Below are 20,638 nucleotides of genomic sequence, written 5' to 3' on the forward strand. Positions count from 1 at the left end.
TTTGATGCAAGTTGCAACATAAAACTAATCAGCCAAATATTGGCTAGACAATTCCCTACTGTAGAAAATATCAGATGTGTTGGTGCTATTTATAAAACACTTAGACTAAAATCAACTTTTAAGGAAAAAATTTCACCTCTGGATTTCTGTATGTAGCTCAAGGTATATTAGAGACATTACTTTCCACTTATCTTATTGATAGTCTCCTAATTCAGCAGTATCATACATTTAACTTTATAATCAAATCCACTGTTTTTACTCTGCTTCTCTTCTCTCCCTTCTACACCCACTGCCATGGATAATGACACGTGGCCTTAATCTTTTAGTCTTTGCATTAAAGCCTATAAATTGGTATCCAATGCAAATGTAAAGATTAAGGTCACTGTCAACGTTACTAAGCATTTTCCTGACTGCTATTCTTAATCTTACACACAGGATGCCCCACAAGTAAATTTTTAAAAGTCAGTATGACAAGGCCAGGAAAATGATTACTTACATTTCTTACATTATTTACACTACTTACATGATTACTTACAGTAATTTCGATTAATATGAAGTCTCACAGATTAACATAAACTAGTAAAGAGCATTTGTCATCACACTACTAAACAGTGCAGCTTATTTTAATAGTTCATAAATAACAAATGCTTACTAGGTCTAAGCTTGATGTTAAGAGCTTTATGACTGTTATTTAACCTTTCAAAACAAGTCTACCAGCTTTGTACGTGAGCGCTCAGTCGCTCAGTTGCGTCCGACTTTTTGCAATCCCATGGACTGTAGCCCTCCAGGTTCCTCTGTCCATAGGATTCTCCTGGCAGGAATACAGGAATGGGTTGCCATTTCCTGCTGCAGGGGATCTTCCCAACCCAGGGATCCAACCTGCACAACCCCATAACTCACAAAAGATGGCCCATTTACAAAGGATTTGTATTTGTCCATATAATTCCAAAACCTGAACTCTATCACTGCCATGTACTAAAACTAACAACTTTTAGTTGTTTCAGGCAGAAAGTTACAATAGTACTTTCTAGCAATATGAATATATTTCAAAAGAATGGAGGACAGTATCTGTGAATGGTGTAAAAAAAAAAAAAGTGTGTGGGGGAGTCTGGCTTAGTGATCTGTAGACCATATGAACCATAACTCCTTTATCAATATCATGCAGTTCTATACTGAAGACTAATTGTAAGACAGGAGGACTCTATGTACACATTTAAATTCATCAGGGACCCTTAAAAATCTTTGCAATACCACAAATCACTTAGCTCTCAGTGCCAAACCGAGGAGAAGGCTGACATTTTCATACAGAAACAGCTGGGTGTGTTTATAGCTTGAGTGTGATATGCCCCAGTTGCCCTCTGGGATTCTTACATTACCAGATGAAAAATGTGTACCTTTTTGACAATCAGGTACACAGAAAGCAATAAAGAGCCTTTTATACCCATTAATTCCTTCTTAATTTAATCTCCCTGGCCAATCCATTTACAAAAAGCTCCAGGCTATCCACGAGATACCTGTTTGCACATTGAAAAGGAGTGAAACCAAATTCTCCTGGGTTTAACCACCACCCTTTTAATCAGAAACCTTGAGATGGGGACTACACAGGTATAGTGTTCCAGTGTATCAATGGGGTTCAAATTTTAATAAGACAAGGAACATTTAACAATCCAGCGTTTGATGGAATATTTATCTTTGCTTGTATTCATCAAAGTTCCCATGAAGTTAGCAAGATGACCATGGCTGCCTATCTGACAATATTTTGAGGTGGTGGTTGTTTATAGGTGATTTTGTTTTTTGGGAATGTGTCTGATGCAATTCGGGGAAAGAAAAACATAACTTTACCATTCGGTGCTCAGTTTCCTTGCTCTCAACAACTGGCATTCAACCCATTTGGGTTTCTGCTGCTCGATGCTCCGTAGAACCTTTTGGGTCATTTGATTAGGGCTACTCGTCTGCTCTCCCATGATGCTTTCCAAACACAAACAGACTAAACCGAGTTTCTCTTTACTCCATCTGTCAAGGGAGGCACCTGTTAAAAGTTCCACAGTGTTTCCATCCTCAAATATCCGACATATAATTACAATCAAGTTCCAGACAAGCAGGCCAGCTTTCTTCAATTCAACGAAGTTTTCTGACATTTTTCTCTCAGACAGAAAAAAGAAGTATTTAATTGGGGGAGGCAAGCATGCAATCACTGTAGGTAACTTGCTGATTACAATAGATACTGCCTGAGCAGCAAGCCTTGTGAAGCCTGGGGGAGAAAAGAAAGAAAAGGTATGATTAGTATTAGCATTTGCGTTCCATCACTGTGTTGAGTGTTGTGTGGGGATGTCTAATTTTTGTGGAGAAAATTGTTGAGAAGAGCAAGTGCTTGACATATTCCGACGGAACTCTACTGGGGTCCTCTGCAGTCCTGCCAAAAATTCCCCAAGTCCCCCAACTTAATTTTTCCTCTCAGAAATGATTAGAAAATTCAGAATTATTACTTATATTTTTATCTATTAAGATTATAGGTTTAAAGGGCCCAAGGTCCTCCTAATCAATAAATGCAAAGATACCCGTGCTGCAACCTTTTTGTGGCCTTTGGCACTTCCTTAAGCCTTTCTATTCTTCTCCTGGCATCCATGACAGAATCATTCCAGCTCTTGCCGGGACTGGCTCTTTTTTTAATTTTCAGCTCAAATGTCATTTCCTCTGACAGCCTCCCCCTACAATCCATGTAAGACAGTCCCTCCATGCTGATCCTATTCCAGCCCCCAGTCCCTCCCTATCATTAGACCCCATGTCTCCAAAGCATTGCCAAATTGTTCTCTATCTTCCTAGTTGAGAACCATTCTTCTAGATGATTCTAGAACCTTCAGCCTTGGCCTTTCAACCACTCCAGCTCCCAGATGGGCATTCCACTTCTCTGTCCTCCTCATCATTGAGTGTGTTGTGTCTGACTCTTTGCAACCCCATGGACTGTAGCCTACCAGGCTCCTCTGCCCAGGAAAGAATACTGGAGTGGGTTGCCATTTCCTTCTCCAGGAGATCTTCCTGACCCAGGGATTGAACCCGGGTCTCCCTCATTGCAGGCAGACACTTTACTGTCTGAGCCACCAGGAAAGTTATTCATCATTTTCTTCTTTCCTTTTGAATTGTTTAAATATTCCTCCTAATCCTTCATATAAGATTAGGGGCTACACTGATCAATCTTACTACTCCATCATCTTTGACATGCAGTTTTGCCTCACTGTGACCAAGGCTACTACCTATTCAACCCTGCCCTCACAAGTGCTATCTGGACTGTTGTAGGATTCTCCTAACCCATCTCTCTGCTCCAGACTATGCCCAGCTGTAAAGCCAGATGTGTATACTAGTACCTAACTTTGTTAACTTCATTACCTAATTTCTCTGCTACAATTCTTTTAGCTGTTTTCCACTGTTATGAGATCAGTCTCTGGAGCATTGCTGTCAAAACACTCTCTAGTCTAGCTGCAGGCAGTTTCGGTGAACCTCATCTTCGTTTCATCCTCTTTGCTCTTAGGCTTCTTGGAATATCTCATTATTCTCACATGGAATGCCCTCGTTCTTCACAGGTCACTCATAACCTTCAACTTTTGGTTCAAAGTTTTTTCCTCCTATGAATTTATTTGGACATATTACCCATATGACTGTGCTGTAATTAGGTTCATAAAATGCCATGTTGTATTATCTTTTGTATTATCATCTATCATTGTTTGTTATATTCTTATTTATACATTCATGAGTTGTCTTTACAACTAGACTAAAAGCTCCCCAAGAGCATGGAATAAAATCTCACTCCTTGAGTACCTTGTAAAGCCAGATACAAGCATTTTAATACACTATGTACATAGTTGAATTTGAACATTGGAACAGAGTGAAAGTCTAAAAGAAGGTAGCTATAAGTTCTTCAGAAAAATATTTTTCACTGTTTTTACTGAACAAAAATAATAAAACACTGTGAAAGATTTCTTAAGATATTCGTGACATTTTAAGAAGTTACTCTGTGGATTTTGGAGACCATTAAAACAAACAACCCAATCAAAAAATGGGCAGAAGACCTAAACAGACACTCCCCAAAGAAGACATGTTAGTTAGTGTTAGTCGGTCAGTCATGTCCAACTCTGTGCAACCCCATGGACTGTAGCCCTCCAGGCTCCTTGGTCCATGGGATTCTCCAGGCAAGAATACTGGAGTGGGTTGCTACTTCCTTCTCCAGAGGATCTTCCCAGCCCAGGGATCGAACCCAGGTCTCTTGCATTGCAAGCAGATTCTTTACTGTCTGAGCCATCAGAGAAGCTCTCAAAGAAGACATACAGATGCTCAACAGGCACACGAAAAGATGTTCAACGTCACAAATTATTATATGAATGCAATCAAAACTACAATGAGATATCACCTCACACTAGTCAAAATGGCTATCATCAAAAAATTCACAAAGAATAAATGTTGGAGACCGAGTGGAGACAAGGGAACCTCCTACACTACTAGTGGGAATGTAAACTGACACGGAGACTATGGAGAACAGTGTGGAGGTTTCTTTACAAACTAAAAATTGAGCTACCGTGTGGCCCTGCAATCCCCCTCCTAGGCATATATCCAAAGGAAAATAACATCCAAAAGGATACCCGCACCCCAGTGTTCATGGCAGCACTGTTTACAATAGCCAAGACAAGGAAGCTACCTAAATGTTCACCAACAGAGTAATGGAAAAAGAAGAAATGAGATAGATACACACACACACACACACACACACACACACATATAATGGGGTATTAGTCATTTAAAATAATGAAATAATGCTATTTGCAGCAACATAGATGGAACTAGAGATTGTCATAGTGAAGTAAGTCAGACAGAGAAGGAGAAATAGCATATGAGGTTCCATACATGCAGAATCTAAGAAGAAATGAAACAAATGACCTTATTTACAAAATAGAAACAAATTCTATTCAAAATAGAAATAGCACTCTCCTCTTAAAAAGTACAAAGCTCTTGGAAAACATAGGTCTGGTCTAGTGATTCCTCAGAAATCCATGACAACTTAAGAATGATTTTCAGAATTAACTGGAACAGTGTTTTTATGTTTGTAAAAATTGTATTCAGTCCAAGATATATTTGAATGATCTCAGGAGACTTTTGTATTAAATACATGAATAAATAAAAAAGTATCTAGTTCAGTACTTTGTAAAAAATAGTTCAATAAATGTCTTCTTTTTATTCAAATAAATATGTTTAGATGAAGCTTGAAATATAGATAAAGCAAATTAAGAAACCACTCTTGTCAATGTTCTTAAATATCTTAAACATTTTATTGTTCTTAATGTGTTTGCATCTCATATGCCCCAATCTGCAAGATTATATCTTATATTCTGTTTAACCTAAAGAGGGCTTATCTGCATATCCTGAGTAAACATTTGACAAAATAAGTAGATATCAGGTAAAGATTAATAATTCTCTTCACACCTGTATCCCTACTAATATTTACAAAATCTGAGAACTGCATGTACTCAAATCTCCAACTACTTTATCAAAACTTAGGCAAATTCTAGTCAGAACCTTTAGACTGATGACAAATCCATTCTACTGACCACGGGTCAGGGCTTCCCTCGTAGTTCAGACAGTAAATAACCTGCCTGCAAGGCAGGAGACCTGGGTATGATCTCTGGGTTGGGAAGATCCCCTAAAGGAGGGTATGGCAACCCACTCCAGTATTCTTGCCTGGAAAATCCCATGGACAGAGGAGCCTGGTGGACTGCAGTCCATGGGGTCACAGAGTCAGACACGACTGAGCCACTAAGCACAGCACAGCACCACACAAGCACAATCGCAGGGCCTGAGTCTATGACGATGCTGACAACACACCAGGATGGATCTTTTAAGAATGCCACACATTCATTAGTCTGTCTTTATTTAAATAAGTTGACTTCTAAGTCCTTTATATGTAATATATTGCAAGAGCCATCCCAATTTGATAAAGTGTGAAAAAATGTATGTCCTAGAATGAATGCAATGTTCAGTTCAGTCATTCACTTGCATCCGACTCCCTGTGACCTCATAGACTGTAGCACGCCAGGCTTCCCTGTCCATCACCAACTCCCAAGCTTGCTCAAACTCATGTCCATCAAGTCAGTGATGCCATCCAACCATCTCATCCTCTGTCAGCCCCTTCTGCTCCCATCTTCAATCTTTCCCAGAATCAGGGTCTTTTCTAGTGAGTCCATTCATCACATCAGGTGGCCAAAGTATTGGAATTTCAGCTTCGGCATCAGTCCTTCCAAAGAATATTCAGGGCTGATTTCCTTTAGGATTGACTGGTTGGATCTCCTGGCTTTCCAAGGGACTCTCAAGAGTCTTCTCCAACACCACAGTTCAAAAGCATCAATTCTTTGGTGCTCAGCTTTTTTTATAGTCCAACTCTCACATCCATACATGACTACTGGAAAAACCATAGCTTTGAATATGACATTGAATGCAATGTGAGAAGTACATTTATATACTTATCATGTCTTCCTTCTTATGCATAGACTACTGATTGTAATAATATATTTTGGAGATTATAAAACATGCAAAAAAATGAAATTTACAATGAAAAAGGTAAAGACAAATAATGTCTTAAAATTAACTTTTAAAATATTGTTTACTTATGACCAACCTAGATAGCATATTCAAAAGCAGAGACATTTACTTTGCCAACAAAGGTCCGTCTAGTCAAGGCTATGGTTCTTCCTGTGGTCATGTATGGATGTGAGAGTTGGACTATAAAGAAAGCTGAGTGCAGAAGAATTGATGCTTTTGAACTGTGGTGTTGGAGAAGACTCTTGAGAGTCCCTTAGACTGCAAGGAGATCCAACCAGTCCATTCTGAAGGAGATCAGCCCTGGGATTTCTTTGGAGGGAATGATGCTGAAGCTGCAACTCCAGTACTTTGGCTACCTCATGCGAAGAGTTGACTCATTGGAAAAGACTCTGATGCTGGGAGGGATTGGGGGCAGGAGGAGAAGGGGATGACAGAGGATGAGATGGCTGGATGGCATCACTGACTTGATGGACGTGGGTCTGGGTGAACTCCGGGAGTTGGTGATGGACAGGGAGGCCTGGTGTGCTGCGATTCAAGGGGTCCTAAAGAGTCGGACATGACTGAGCGACTGAACTGAACTGAACTGAATGGTATCAAATATCGATAATACATTACTGAGTGAGGATAATGTGATTTTATATGCTTTATTCTTTTAAAAATCTGGGCTTTAATAGTTTGTAACACATTGATTCAAATGTCAGGTTATTTAGTTTGTTTCAACACTTGGTTTTAATGACTGTCATAGGTGACAAAGTCACTACATGAACATATACATTGATCCACATGCAACCTGTGAAATCCTCGCACTAGTTTTTCAATCTTAACCACCAAAAAGACAAACGTTATCGTTGAAATCTGACTAATGAATAGTCATCACCATTATGTTAATTAATTGTTCTTGCAACAAACTGAAAATATTTCATTTTTGTATTTAAAAAAAACTTTTTGGCTGTGCTGGGTCCTTGTTGCAGTGTGGACTTTTCTGTATTTACGGTAATCGGGGGCCACGCTCCAGTGGTGGTACGAGGCCCTTCGTTGCAGTGGATTTTCTTGTTGCAGAGCACTGGGTTCTAAGGTGCAGGCTTCGGCAGCTGCATCACGCGGGCTCAGCAGCTGTGGGTCCTGAGCTCTCGAGCACACGCTCAGTACTGTGGCATGTGAGCTTAGCTGCTTCTCTGCATGCAGGAATCTTCCCGGCTCAGGGATGGGACCCGTGTCTTCTGCATTGGCAGGCGGACTCTCCACCAGAGCCACCAGGGATGCCCTCATTTTTGTACTTTTGAGAAAAGTATTCAAAAATAACCGAAACACTTATTTGGAACATTTTAAATCAAGCTAGCAAATTCTAAGTTCTTACGTGGTGCAGCGATGACATTTATATAGGTGATACTCGCTTTTATAAAACTAATATTTCTGGGTTTTACAAAATAAACTATCTGAATGACTTCTGATAACACTTGGCATATTTCTGCCGTCACTTTCTTTTTCAACAATCCACGTGTGAATGATGCCTGGAATACATGTGCTCTGTGGTGCTTGCTACCTCTGTTTCCTCTAAAGAATCTATTGTTTTAGTTAGAAACAATTACTCCTGAGTTTTCCCATAAAGCATTCTTTCTATTTAAAAAGTAATTTAGTGGTAAGACAATACATTCTTTGGTATATCTTTCCTTTGGTCATTGTCAAAGAAATAAAACAACTAATTCTTTGTGTGTTTGCTCTTGGGGAGAGAATTCTTTGCGTATTCACTTAGGGAGTGAATACCTAAGCTGAGCTATATCAGAAACATCTGAACCTCCATTCAATTCTTCGGTAAATCTCTTAACTGTATAATTTATTGTACTATTTATTTTTTTAAAATCTTCAGTGTTTTCCATGTTCCATCATTTTCACTATGTCAGGAAGGACAAATGTTTCCTTAAGCTAGTGACTATTTGTCTTTTAAGTTAGAATCCTCAAAAAAAAAAAAAAAAAAAAAAGGCCCCTAAGCACTTCATTATTTAGATGAATTTTGCCAAGGACTAAATTAAATATCAATCGACTTAAAACATTGCTGAAAATGATTATCAAGGTTTATCTTCATGTTTGTATGCTTAGTTTTGAAATCTTCCGCTAATCAAGAAGTCTTCAAACTATATTTAGCTAATATCTCAAGGCACAATACTTATTTTGGAGGGATTCATCTTTAACAACAAAGTATGGAAAGCCATGCTTCAGATGGTTTTCCCACTCCTTTTTTATTTATTTTTGGCCAAATCTGATCAGATTATCAGTGTTCTAACTTGTAATATGGCTGAGAAACAGTTTATGTTAGAAATAGTAATTTTCCTCAGTGTGAGTTTTTTTTACTTTCTCACTGTTTGTTTTCCCTTGGATTCCCAGTAATAGTTTTAAACCGCAGTTGATTTGTTATTTCTAAGAATATGTTAAAGCCACTTCTGTGTTTTGTGAGGATTAATTTTGTGAAAACTAGGTTCTGAAATACAAAGGACAACCTTAATTGATTGCTGAATGATGAAAGCTAATGAAGGAGGTTACCCTGTACATGCCCTCACTAACAATAATGTCCCCAACACACGACTGGCCTGCTCACAGACCCAGGGAGAATTCCGTAACAGGCTCCATATGAAATGTCAGTAGTTTCGCTTGCTGTCTTTTCACCCACCACAGAATTGTCTTATACACCTCCGGAGGTGTTTGTACCTATTTGTAAACATTTATACTAGTCTTCAAGAATCAAGAGGGGATCTCTCATCAACGGTTTATCCCTGACCCAATTCCAGTACCTCATATATAGTTGTAATTGACTTAGTAAATGTCTATCTATTGAATGAGTAAGTGACTTACTGTCTGGCATGAACATGTTATCTATCTTGTACGTTGTAGGGAAACTAAAGATTGAGTAATGTCAATTTAAAAGAGGACAGAAATGAAGAACAATGGTATTCTCCTATTTTCACATCCTGAAATGCACAAAATGCTTTATAAGGTCACCTTCCTCCACCACTTTCTTTTATAGTATTTATATGTGATTTGGCACTCCTGCATGCCTCTCTAAGTGTTATATTTCTACTCTTACTGATAATTTTATGAAAAAGTATTATTTAGTAAGGAAAACCATAAGAACTGGTATCGATCAATACAAACTAAGTTTTTCGGGGCCGGGGTGGGAGTGGAAACCAGAGGCCCTTTGAAATGTTATGGAAGAGTTCCAAAATACTTGTAGAAAAAAAAAAATTGTTTGTGAATAGACCAACTTGAAAGCCACAAACAAAAAAGTGCTACTCATATGACATGCTATATAAACTATAGATCGTGCCTCTTGTATTGCTCAAAATCTAGGAAATATCCCAAAGCTAGAAAGGGGAGATGGCAACAACTCTGATGAGGAAGAACTTAAGTAATGAATATCTGACATTTTCCAATTTGAATTAAATGGCTTTACTGGATTCAAAGGCAGTTTAATAGGGTTTGGACAGAATTAAAGCATTACTATGAAAGGTCACTGATAGATAATTTGATTTGAGTCTTTAATATAAGGTTCCTGGATAAGATTCACATTATTCAGGACCACTATGGAGAAGGATGAAAGAACAGCTACTTTCCTGAAATGGATTTAGATTTAGCAGGAGTGTTTTACTGTTCAGCTGGAGTACTTTACTGTTGAGAGTTTCCTTACAGTTAGTGAAAAAATACTCTTCTTTAAAGATGAAGATAAAAAGGAAAAGATGTATTTTAAAAATTCTAAAGATTCATGGATACAAACAGGTAAATAAGATACATCCAAAGGAACCTTTTGAAATTCTTGGAAAGTAGAGACATCTAGATAGGAAGTAACTAACAAGAAAGGACTTGAGTAATAAAATAAATGAATAATATAGATCTTTGATAATTTTTCAGTACACTTGGTAGACACATTGCCCTGAAGAGGAACAATGCACTGAATCCAGAACCATAGGTACTAGGGGGGAATACCTGTCAGAAAAATACATGTAGCTATTAAATGGGGTGTTATTTTTTACCCAAAAGCTACACATGTAGGTGTATTAAAGAAAGAGAAGAAAGTAATAACTGGTAGTTGTACAGGAAAAACTTCAAAAAAGAATAATTAAACTGAATATCAGAGCAATCTTCTTGAGAATATGAATTTTAAATTCCTCAATAGGTTTAAAGGAAATCAGTCAAAATCACGTGACTAACCTGAATACTAACATAAACACAAAATATCACAGAAAATTTTGAATTGGTAGTTAAAAAAAGAAGATAATTGTTTGAGTCATTTTCATTTCTAAGTTGTGTGTGTGTGTTTATTTTATTTATTTTTGATCATATGGCTTGCACTAATGAAAATTAGGAATCCTAAATGTACATGGTAGAAAGGAGACTAATATAGTTTACAAATCTTGTAATTTTTACAATGTTACTTGTTCTCATATTCTAGAAAGTGTGCTTCTTTAGGGACGTGTTCTTAAAGAAAAACAAACGTACCTTTGCTTGATTCTTTCCTTTTGGTTTCTTTCGGAATGTAATTCCATTCTTGCGGAATGCTCTCACGCAGACCTTCAGGAATGTTGTGCTTGTTCAGGTTCGTCTCGCGGTTGCTCCCAGAGCTCATCATGGACACTACCTGCTGCACGACGTCCTTGACAGCGTCTGTCAGTGCCAGTCTCAGGCATCGGACGACCGCCACCTCGGACTCTCTGCGTGTTGAGACTTTAAAACCAGACAGTGTATTACAGTTAGCAGAATCAAAAATATTTTGTGCCCTGTTCAATTAAGAATTCAGCTTCTCAGTAATCTAGTTCAAAGCTATAGAAAGAAGAGCTGTTTTTAGTCTAGAGATCATATGATTGATAAGTAGTCCATAAACATTGGGGAAAAAAGTTACCCCTTGGTAATCAAGGGAATAGTAGCCAGAATAACAGTGAATAAAACAGTATTCGCTAGTACTCTGGGGACTCTACTGGTGGATATATAACTTGTATAAACTTCTTAGATGACACATGGACAACAATTGCAAAAGCTTTGACACTTACCTATTAACACATTTATTCTTTCTCTGGAAATTTATCCTAAGAAATTAATTATGATTATGTAAAGAATAAAATAAAAAATTGGAAATAATCTAAATGTCCAACAACTAGGGATTTATTTAATTAGCTTAGGGCTTCCTTGGTGGCTCAAATGGTAAAGAATCCACCTGCAATGCCGTTGACCTGGGTTTGATCCCTGGATTGGGAAGATCTCCTGGAGGAGGGCATGGCAACCCACTTCAGTAGTCTCGCCTGGAGAATCCCCATGGACAAAAGAGCCTGGCAGGCTACAGTCCACGGGGTCGCAAAGAGTCAGACATGACTGAGTGACTAAGCACAGCACATCCATATTCGCAATAAAGTCATATTGATTAGAAAAAAAAGAAGCTTAGAAAATAGTATGATATATTATATTTATTAAAAAATACATGTTTACATACACTTGGAAGGCAATGGCAACCCACTCCAGTACTCTTGCCTGGAAAATCCCATGGGTGGAGGAGCCTGGAAGGCTGCAGTCCATGGGGTCGCGAAGAGTCGGACACAACTGAGCGATTTCACTTTGACTTTTCACTTTCATGCATTGGAGAAGGAAATGGCAACCCACTCCAGTGTTCTTGCCTGGAGAATCCCAGGGATGGGGGAGCCTGGTGGGCTGCCGTCTATGGGCTCGCACAGAGTCAGACATGACTGAAGCGACTTAGCAGCAGTAGCAGCAGCAGCAGAAAAGAATTAAAAGATACTCTACAATGTTGATGGTGCTTATCAATGACTAATGGTATTTCAGGTGATTTTCCTTTTCCTTTCCTTCTTCTTTGACTTTTTCTTCCCTCCTTCCCTCTTTTCTTTCCTCCCTTCTTTCTAATAAGTATCACCTGCAATGATTATGTGTTACTTATGTGATAAATACAATAAAAGTTTTTGTTTGTTTTTAATGACTGGGAAGTTCAGGGATCATTATTTGAATCAACAGAGACGAGCATCAATATGATTTTCCCCCTCAAATTTCACGGTGATATTTCTCAAATGACAACCCACTGTAAAAACCACCATAGTGCTGAAACTAAAAGCTGGACTTTAAAAAAGAGAAACAAAATTGACAAACTTTTAGCCAGACTCATGAAGAAAAAAGAGAGAGGGTCCAAATCAATAAAATCAGAAATGAAAAAGGAGAAGTTATATCTGACATCACAGAAATAAAAATGATTCTAAGAGACTACAATTACACAGCCATAAAATGGACAATCTAGAAGAAATGGACAAATTACTAGATATGTACAATATCCCAAGACTGAACCAGGAAGAAATAAAAACTATGAACAGACCAATTACCAGCAATGATACCGAATTTGTAATTTAGAAAAACTCTCAACAAACACAAGTCCAGGACCAGATGGCTTCACAGGTGAAAGCTACCAAACATTTAGAGAAGAGGTAAGACCTGGTCTTCTCAATCTATTCCCAAAAATTGCACAGAGGAAGAAATACTTCCAAACTCATTCTGTATACAAGGCCAGCCTCATCCTGATACTAAAACTAGACAGAGACAGCACACAAAAAAGAAAAATCACAGCCCAATATCACTGATGGACATAGATGCAAAAATCCTCACCAAAATGTCAACAAACTGAACGTAAGAATACACTAAAAGGATCATACACAACACAGAGTTGGATTTATAAGAGGAATACAAGGGTTTTACAATATCTGCAAATCAGGGACTTCCCTGGTGGTCCGATAGTTAAGAATCCATCTTGCAATGCAAGGAACACAAGTTCAATCCCTGGTCAGGGAACTAAGATCCATGAAGCCCACACTCTGCAATTACTGGGCCTGTGGACTCTGGAGGCTGCGGGCCACAACTCGAGAGCCCATGTGCCAAAACCACTGAGCCTGAACAGTGCAGTCAGAGTCCATGTACCACAGCAAAAGATCCTGCATGATGTAATGAAGATTCTGCATGCCATAACTAAGACCTTACTCAGCCAAATTAATTAATTATTTAAAAAAAGAGAATTTCAGAAAAAAGTGGTGATGGTGGGGGGGAGATAAAATACCCCGTGAGAATGGCTGAAAATTTTCCAAATATGATAAAAACTAAACATCATCAGATATAAGAAGCTCAACAATTCCTAAGCAGAATACAAAATAAACGAAAACAAAGATCATCATAATTAAATTGCTGCAAAGTAGTGATAAAGAGAACAATCTTAACATGAACAACACAAAGAAGACACATTACATAACTGGAAGCAAACACTTTAAAACCTAAAGTGATTTATCATCAGAAACAGTGCAAGCCATAAAATAGAAAAATGCCTTGAAAGTCCCGAGTGAAAAAAAAAATGAGAGATAGAAAAATCTCTGAACCCAAAAGTACATGTCTGATGAAAAATATGTCAAATATGAAGATAAAGCCTGTTTTCATGCAATCAAATCAAATTAAATGAATTGATGGCAGAAAAATTTTAGTCCATTAAAGGAAATACTTAAGGTAGAAGGAAAATGATATCTGTCAGAAACTCAGATCTACACAAGTAAAAGAAGAGTACCAGAAATGATAGCTAGATGGACAAATATGAAAGACTTTCTTCTCATTTCTTGCTTCTTTAAGCTATAACTGACTGGAACAAAAGTGAAACAATAGTCTGTAGGGTTGATAACATTAGTAGAAATAAAATGCATGATGACACATGTAAAGAATACGAAGAGTAAACAGAAATATACTTGTGTAAGATTCTTACATTATATGTAAACTGTGATGAGTCAAAGATAACTCATCACAAGATGTAAACCTTGGAACAACTACCAAAATAAATATAGAATTATATCAAATAAGCCATTGGCAAAGAAAACCTGTAATACTGAAAAATATCCAGCTAATCCAAAGAAGGTCAAAATGGATATTAAAAGGAACAACGTTGGAGCAAACAGAAAACAAAGAATAATACAGTCATGTAGCTAAAAGTGTCAGAACAGAGGATCCACACGTAGACATGGATTTGATCAATTGTCCACTTGATTTCTGACAAAAGCACTGAAGTAATTCAAACTGGGAAAGAATAGTGATTTCTAAAAATGATGCTGGGAAAATTGTATATGTATATGAAAATGTATGGTGGCGGTTTAGTCGCTAAGTCCTGTCCAACTCTTGCGACCCCATGGACCAAAGGCTCCTCTGTCCATGGGATCCTCCAGACAAGAATTACTGGAGTGGGTTGCCATGCGCTCCTCCAGGGGATCTTCCCGACCCAGGGATCAAACCTGCATCTTCTGTGGCTCTTGCATTGCAAGCAATTCTTACCACTGAGCCACCAAGGAAGACCTCTTTAAAACTCAGTAAGACAATCTAATTAATAAATGAAGGAACGTTTTAAACAGATATTTTTCAAAAGAATTTTTTCAAATGACTGTTAAAAACATGAAGATATGTTTGACGTCATTCATCACCATGGAATTGTAAATTAAAATCACAGTGAGATAATAGCATATACTCCTTAGAATGATTAAAAGCAAAAAGGCAATTCCAAGTGTTGGTGAGGGCACAGAGCAACCCAAACTCTCTCACATAATGGGTGGGAAGGTAAAAGGACGGGATTACGTTGCAAAACAGTTTAGTAGTTCCTTATAAAGTTTAACTCAGTGTGTGCTAAAGACATGTGTTTCTCTTAAAAGTAAAAGGGAGTTAAGGAATAGAGTGAAGCACAAAGTAACTTGTGCTTTGATATTTTCATTTGCCCAACTAAATATTGTTGACCTACTTTCAGAGTACAGGCCTGCAATGATTGCTACCAAATCTATTTCTTACAGAGTGTATTGGCCTTTGAAATGCCCACATGAGATACCCAACGTAATTGTTTTTTTAATAATTTTTATCTTCTGTAATCTTTTTTTAAATGGATATTTTCACTCTTGTTTTTCTTCCTAGTTATGTTCATTCTAAGGAGTTATATCTAATTATGAAGCCAATTTATATATTTCATTACTGAATTCATATATTCATAAAGCAAATGTTTCAAAAAGTTTAGTCTAATAGAAAAAAATAAAGAAAATAACAAGGCCCGTGATCAGAATTCCATTTTTTTCGTTCGGATTCTACGATTTAATCAGTGAACAATCTCAGGCAAGTAGTCGCTCAGTCATCTCTGACTCTTTTCAACCCCACAGACTGTAGCCCGCCAGGCTCTGCTGTCCATGGCGATTTCCCAGGCAAGAATACTGGAGTGGATTGCCATGCCCTCCTCCAGGGGATCTTCCCAGCCCAGGGATAGAACCCAGGTCTGCTGCATTGCAGGCAGATTCTTTAGCATCTGAGCCACCAGCAAAGCCCAGGAAGACTGGAGTGATTAGGCTATCCCTTCTCCAGGAGATCTTCCTGACCCAGGAATTGAAGCAGGGTCTCCTGCATTGCAGCCAGATTCTTTACCAGCTGATCTACCAGGGAAGCCCAGCAAGAAAATGAGGATACTGCCTTCTTTGTTTTCACCTTTTTACTCTAAAATGATAAGACTGTGATGTCTTATGGATAAGCTATACAGAAATCATAGCGTGTTTCAAGAGGAAGAAAATAAACCAGTTTTTTAAGTAATGCACTCTAGTCAATCTGGATAAGTTCATAATATTTACTGAAGCATAGATCTATTAGTGGTAAAATGCAAATATTGTGGGATTATGATTATGTGTCTCAGCTATATTTCCTTGAAACCTATTATTTTTCAAGTCAAACAGAAACCACAGTAAAAGACTTAGTTTTCTTATGAATTAGTCTATCTTATTAGGGATTTTAAGATCATTGTAATTGGTAACAGAAGAATAGGAGACTTACAAAGATTTAAATAGGAGAGAAAAAAAAAAGGCACAGTCCCTCATGACCACTGCAATGTCTTAGTTTCTTTCAATTCAATAAAGTCTACATCAGAAATAATGCTCTCTTGCGGCTCAGCTGGTGAAGAATCCGCCTGCAACGCGGGAGACCTGGGTTCGATCCCTGGGTTGGGAAAATCTCCTGGAGAAGGGAAAGGCTACCCACTCCAGTATTCTGAACTGGAGAATTCCATGGACTGTACAGTCCATGGGGTTGCAAAGAGTCGGACACGACTGAGCAATTCTTACTTTCACTTTAAACTAGAAGACTGCCTGTTTTTGGATAAAAAGGAAACAGTAAGGGAATACATGAAAACTAGAAAATACAACTTTAAAAGGAGATAAGTTAACGTTGATGGAGAAAGAACTTGCACAAAGGCCAAGGATGTTTCAGCACTTTGAAGTTCTGCCCCTTTGAGCCCGTGACGAAATCTGGTCTCTGTGAACATCTGTACTACCCGTTCCTATTCCAAGAGACTTTTCTGACCTGGGGGAGGAGGGTTTGTTCAACGTGTAGATGGGAGAGAAGACTAATTAGGGGCAAGGAGCAGTTTCGCTTTCTCAGGCCACCACCTAAAATCCATTGATCTCTTCTAAGTCATTTTCAGTATGGTTTTGTGCTGAGTGTCAGATGGTTCAAGAACTTAAGAACTAAAAGATAAATTATGGTTGAAGCAAGTGGGTCCCCGATTCTTTATAATCTTGTGAGACAATTCAGCTCTTATCCTCACCAAAAATGACTCAAAACAGCAGGGGGTAGAGGAGCTTTCAAGGTTGTTTTTCTTTCAGTTTAATAAAGTCTACATCAGAAATAATGCTCTCTTTTAAACCAGCAGACTGACCATTTGGGGGGTAAAAAAAGAACCAGTGAGGAATATATGAAAACTAGAAAATAAGACTTTAAAAGGAGATAATTATCACAGAGTCTCTAAGTGATAGATTTGAGGTTTTGAAATCATTACATAAAGCTATATATTGCTATTTTGCAGTGATAATGACCAAGAGAAGATGTAACATAATGACTTAAAAATAGTTAAAAGGATAGTCAAGTCACGTCTGGAGGATAGCTAAAAAGTACAGGAAGAACGAAACCATGATTATGAGCCAGTTAGATTTTTTAATATGGATTCTATTAAGTATTTTATGGAAATGGTGGTTCCAAAACAGTGTATAAGAAAGCATTTAGGTTGAAAACCAAATGTAAATGATATATATAGTTAAAGGACTGACAGGATAACCCCTAAATCCTCATCCTTCATTGTCCCAAGACATTAAGTACAGAGATTTAAAGACAGAATATTAAGGATCAAACAATGTGAGAATGTTTACACCTGGTCCTGAAGGTGGGGTAACCCACGAACACTTCTTATTCAGACATGTAACTCATTCTGACTTTACCATCCACTTGAGCTGTGGGCAGAACAACACAGCTGGAGAAAACACAGTACCCCTGAAACAATGATAGGACTTACTTAAATGTCTAGAGAGAGCCACTGCTGTTGCTGCTGCTAAGTCACTTCAGTCATGTCTGACTCTGTGCGAGCCCATAGACGGCAGCCCACCAGGCTCCCCCATCCCTGAGATTCTCCAGGCAAGAATACTGGAGTGGGTTGCCATTTCCTTCTCCAATGCATGAAAGTGAAAAGTCAAAGTGAAGTCACTCAGTAATGTCCGACTCTTAGCGACCCCATGGACTGCAGCCCACCAGGCTCCTCTGTCCATGGGATTTTCCAGGCAAGAGTACCGGAGTGGGGTGCCATTGCCTTCTCCGATAGAGAGCCACTAGGCTGGTCATAATAAATTCCATTTACATATGAAGAAAACTGGCCAGCAGGTTTATCCATCAGTTTGTTTAATAAAAGCATCTGAGAAGCACAAAGTATTTTTTTACATTTTACTAATTTCTTACATGTTTAATAGCAAAACATTATCTGTGGTAAATGTTAAATTTTTAATAAAAAAAGAAAATCCGCATAACATAATTTCTAGGTAATAACTTCCCCTCTCACCTTGTACCAAGTATGTTGAATTTTGATGGGAATTAATGGTTAATGATTCCCCAAAGTAGCCTGTATACTGAAAAAAATGTAAGATAACCTTTTACAAATAACAGATTCGGCAAAACTGACATCAATAAACTTTTACAAATGTCTTTAAAGATATATTTGAGTATCTATAAAACACTTCTTTTACAAATAGTAACTTTCTCATACCTGGAATGTTGTATAACAAGTCCCATAATTGTTCTTCTTCCATGTAACTCACAAAGACATTTCCAAATGTTTGCGGAGAGAAAGTGCAGTGGTACAATACTTGAAAGACAGCTTCTACCACACTGGATCCTTGGTTCAGATTATTTTCTGTATTGGAACCTTGTTCTTGAAAGGTACATTCTTGAAAAGAATAAAAATGATTTAGTAAGGTAGGTATCAATGAATATGATTACATTCCTATTCCTAATACTAGCATAACAGTGTAAAAATGTGTTTGATTATTATTTGCATAATAGGAGAAATGCCATATTCTTTCAGATCAAAGGTCCATTCCCCAAACCCAGTATAATTTCTGAGAGAATCATGGATATTTGTGGGGGAAAAGTTGTGAGAAAAACCACATGACATCATGTCAAAGGGCAACAGTAGTTTACTTTTATGACAGAATTCTTTATCCTCTTAAAGAAACATTTTTCATTTCTTTTCTCATTTAAAAGTAACACACATTCATTCTAAAAACTGTAAAAAAAATTCAGACTAAGAAACTAAGAAAACTAAAAGTGCACCAAATCCTACCAACCAGTGATTGTTACTATATTTAGAGCAGTATTTCATTCATATTATATACAAATATACACTATATGTGTGTGTGTGTGTTTAACTCGAACATCAAACAGAATTATTTTATATACTCCTTAATATTGAAAATCTACTTATAACTAGTTGAATCTTTGTATCTCTCTTTGGGATTTTTGTTCTGAACATTATATACCCTTTATTCAGAACATAAATTTCATAGGAAATTCATAGTTATAGTGTTCTCAGTCTTATGCTATCAATTCTACAAATAAATTTATAAATGTTTCTCAAACCCATAGCTTCCTGTCATTTCAGAATGAAGAGCTTTCTCAGCTTGTTTCTCAATAAAATCAAATAGGAATTCCTACAAATGTTGGGGGCTGGCGTGAGGCACTCCGCCCGTGGCAAAGGTCATGAGGAAGGAGGCTCGACATACGCAAAGGCGGGATCGAACCTCAGGAGTCCCCCTGGAAATTCTCGAGCATCTACCCCCATAACCAGAGCCTGCCTACTTTACTACTTTGTGCTCTCCCCTACACCTCTGACTTTACGGGGGGCTGTCCCCCACCACCTCTTTCGGAGAAGGAGTTAACTTAGAGCTCCAGTTAATAATAATTCCTGGGCGTGACAGGAGTGTTTCAACCTACAAACTCTCCTCTGAAGGTTCTCTAGCCTGCCTGACAGGCTTGTCCGGCCACATGTGATTGCTCACAGCCTCCCAACCGTGAGAGGCACGAGATGCTTTAAACCTTCTAAAAACAGGTTCCTTAGAAAAGTTAGAAAACCATTAGTATAAGTATAGTGGGCTAATTAGAAATTATATTGGTGAAGGGTTTTTCATTTGTTGAGCCAATGTTTACTGCTAAGTCTCCACATCCCCTGCCCTTTTACACATTAATGAATATATAGAAGAAATAAGTATTAACCTTTGATATTAATCACATTAGACCTTAGGCTAAGCAAATTCTTTCCTTAATTAAAACCCACTACACCCTCAACCTATAGGAATGTAACTTTATCTGGTACCTTCAGAAAGTGGCGTCTGTTTTAAGAATAATCAACCTTGGAGAAATAAGTGTTCTGGTTGACTGACCACTGTCATAAGGAGAGGGCCATAAATTGTCAGCAGGCCCCCTGGCCAGAAGATGATGAAACACCCCTAAGACTTCTGTCTACATTTGTATGAAGCACCTGACTTAAAGTCAGGACTGCTGTCCCCACGTGACTTTTGTATAACACCTCAGTGTATAAAAACAGACCCTGGAAAATAAAGAATTGGGATCAGTTCCTCGAAAGACTGGTCTCCCCATGTCACTCTCTCTCTCACTCTGGTTGAGTCTCCATCTGGAGCGCGGAACCTGCCATGCT

General features: G+C 38.0%; 1 protein-coding gene across 15 annotated transcripts in view; it reads right to left on the minus strand.

Moving 5' to 3' along the window:
• The window catches only part of KIAA0825 (KIAA0825 ortholog), a 428,558-nt gene that overhangs the window by 207,944 nt on the left and 199,976 nt on the right, over positions 1–20,638 (minus strand). For all 15 annotated transcript variants that reach the window (XM_086413109.1, XM_086413116.1, XM_086413110.1 and 12 more), the window contains 3 exons: positions 18,692–18,871; positions 11,071–11,295; positions 1,843–2,251 (listed from right to left, as the gene is read on the minus strand). In XM_086413109.1, coding sequence (XP_086269235.1) covers positions 1,843–2,251; positions 11,071–11,295; positions 18,692–18,871 — 814 coding nt within the window. The remainder of the gene's footprint in view (positions 1–1,842; positions 2,252–11,070; positions 11,296–18,691; positions 18,872–20,638) is intronic.

Source organism: Bos grunniens, chromosome 7 (genome assembly GCF_055505025.1).
Source record: "Bos grunniens cultivar Pamir isolate PY7600 chromosome 7, Bosgru_T2T1.0, whole genome shotgun sequence".
Lineage (NCBI taxonomy): Eukaryota > Metazoa > Chordata > Mammalia > Artiodactyla > Bovidae > Bos > Bos grunniens.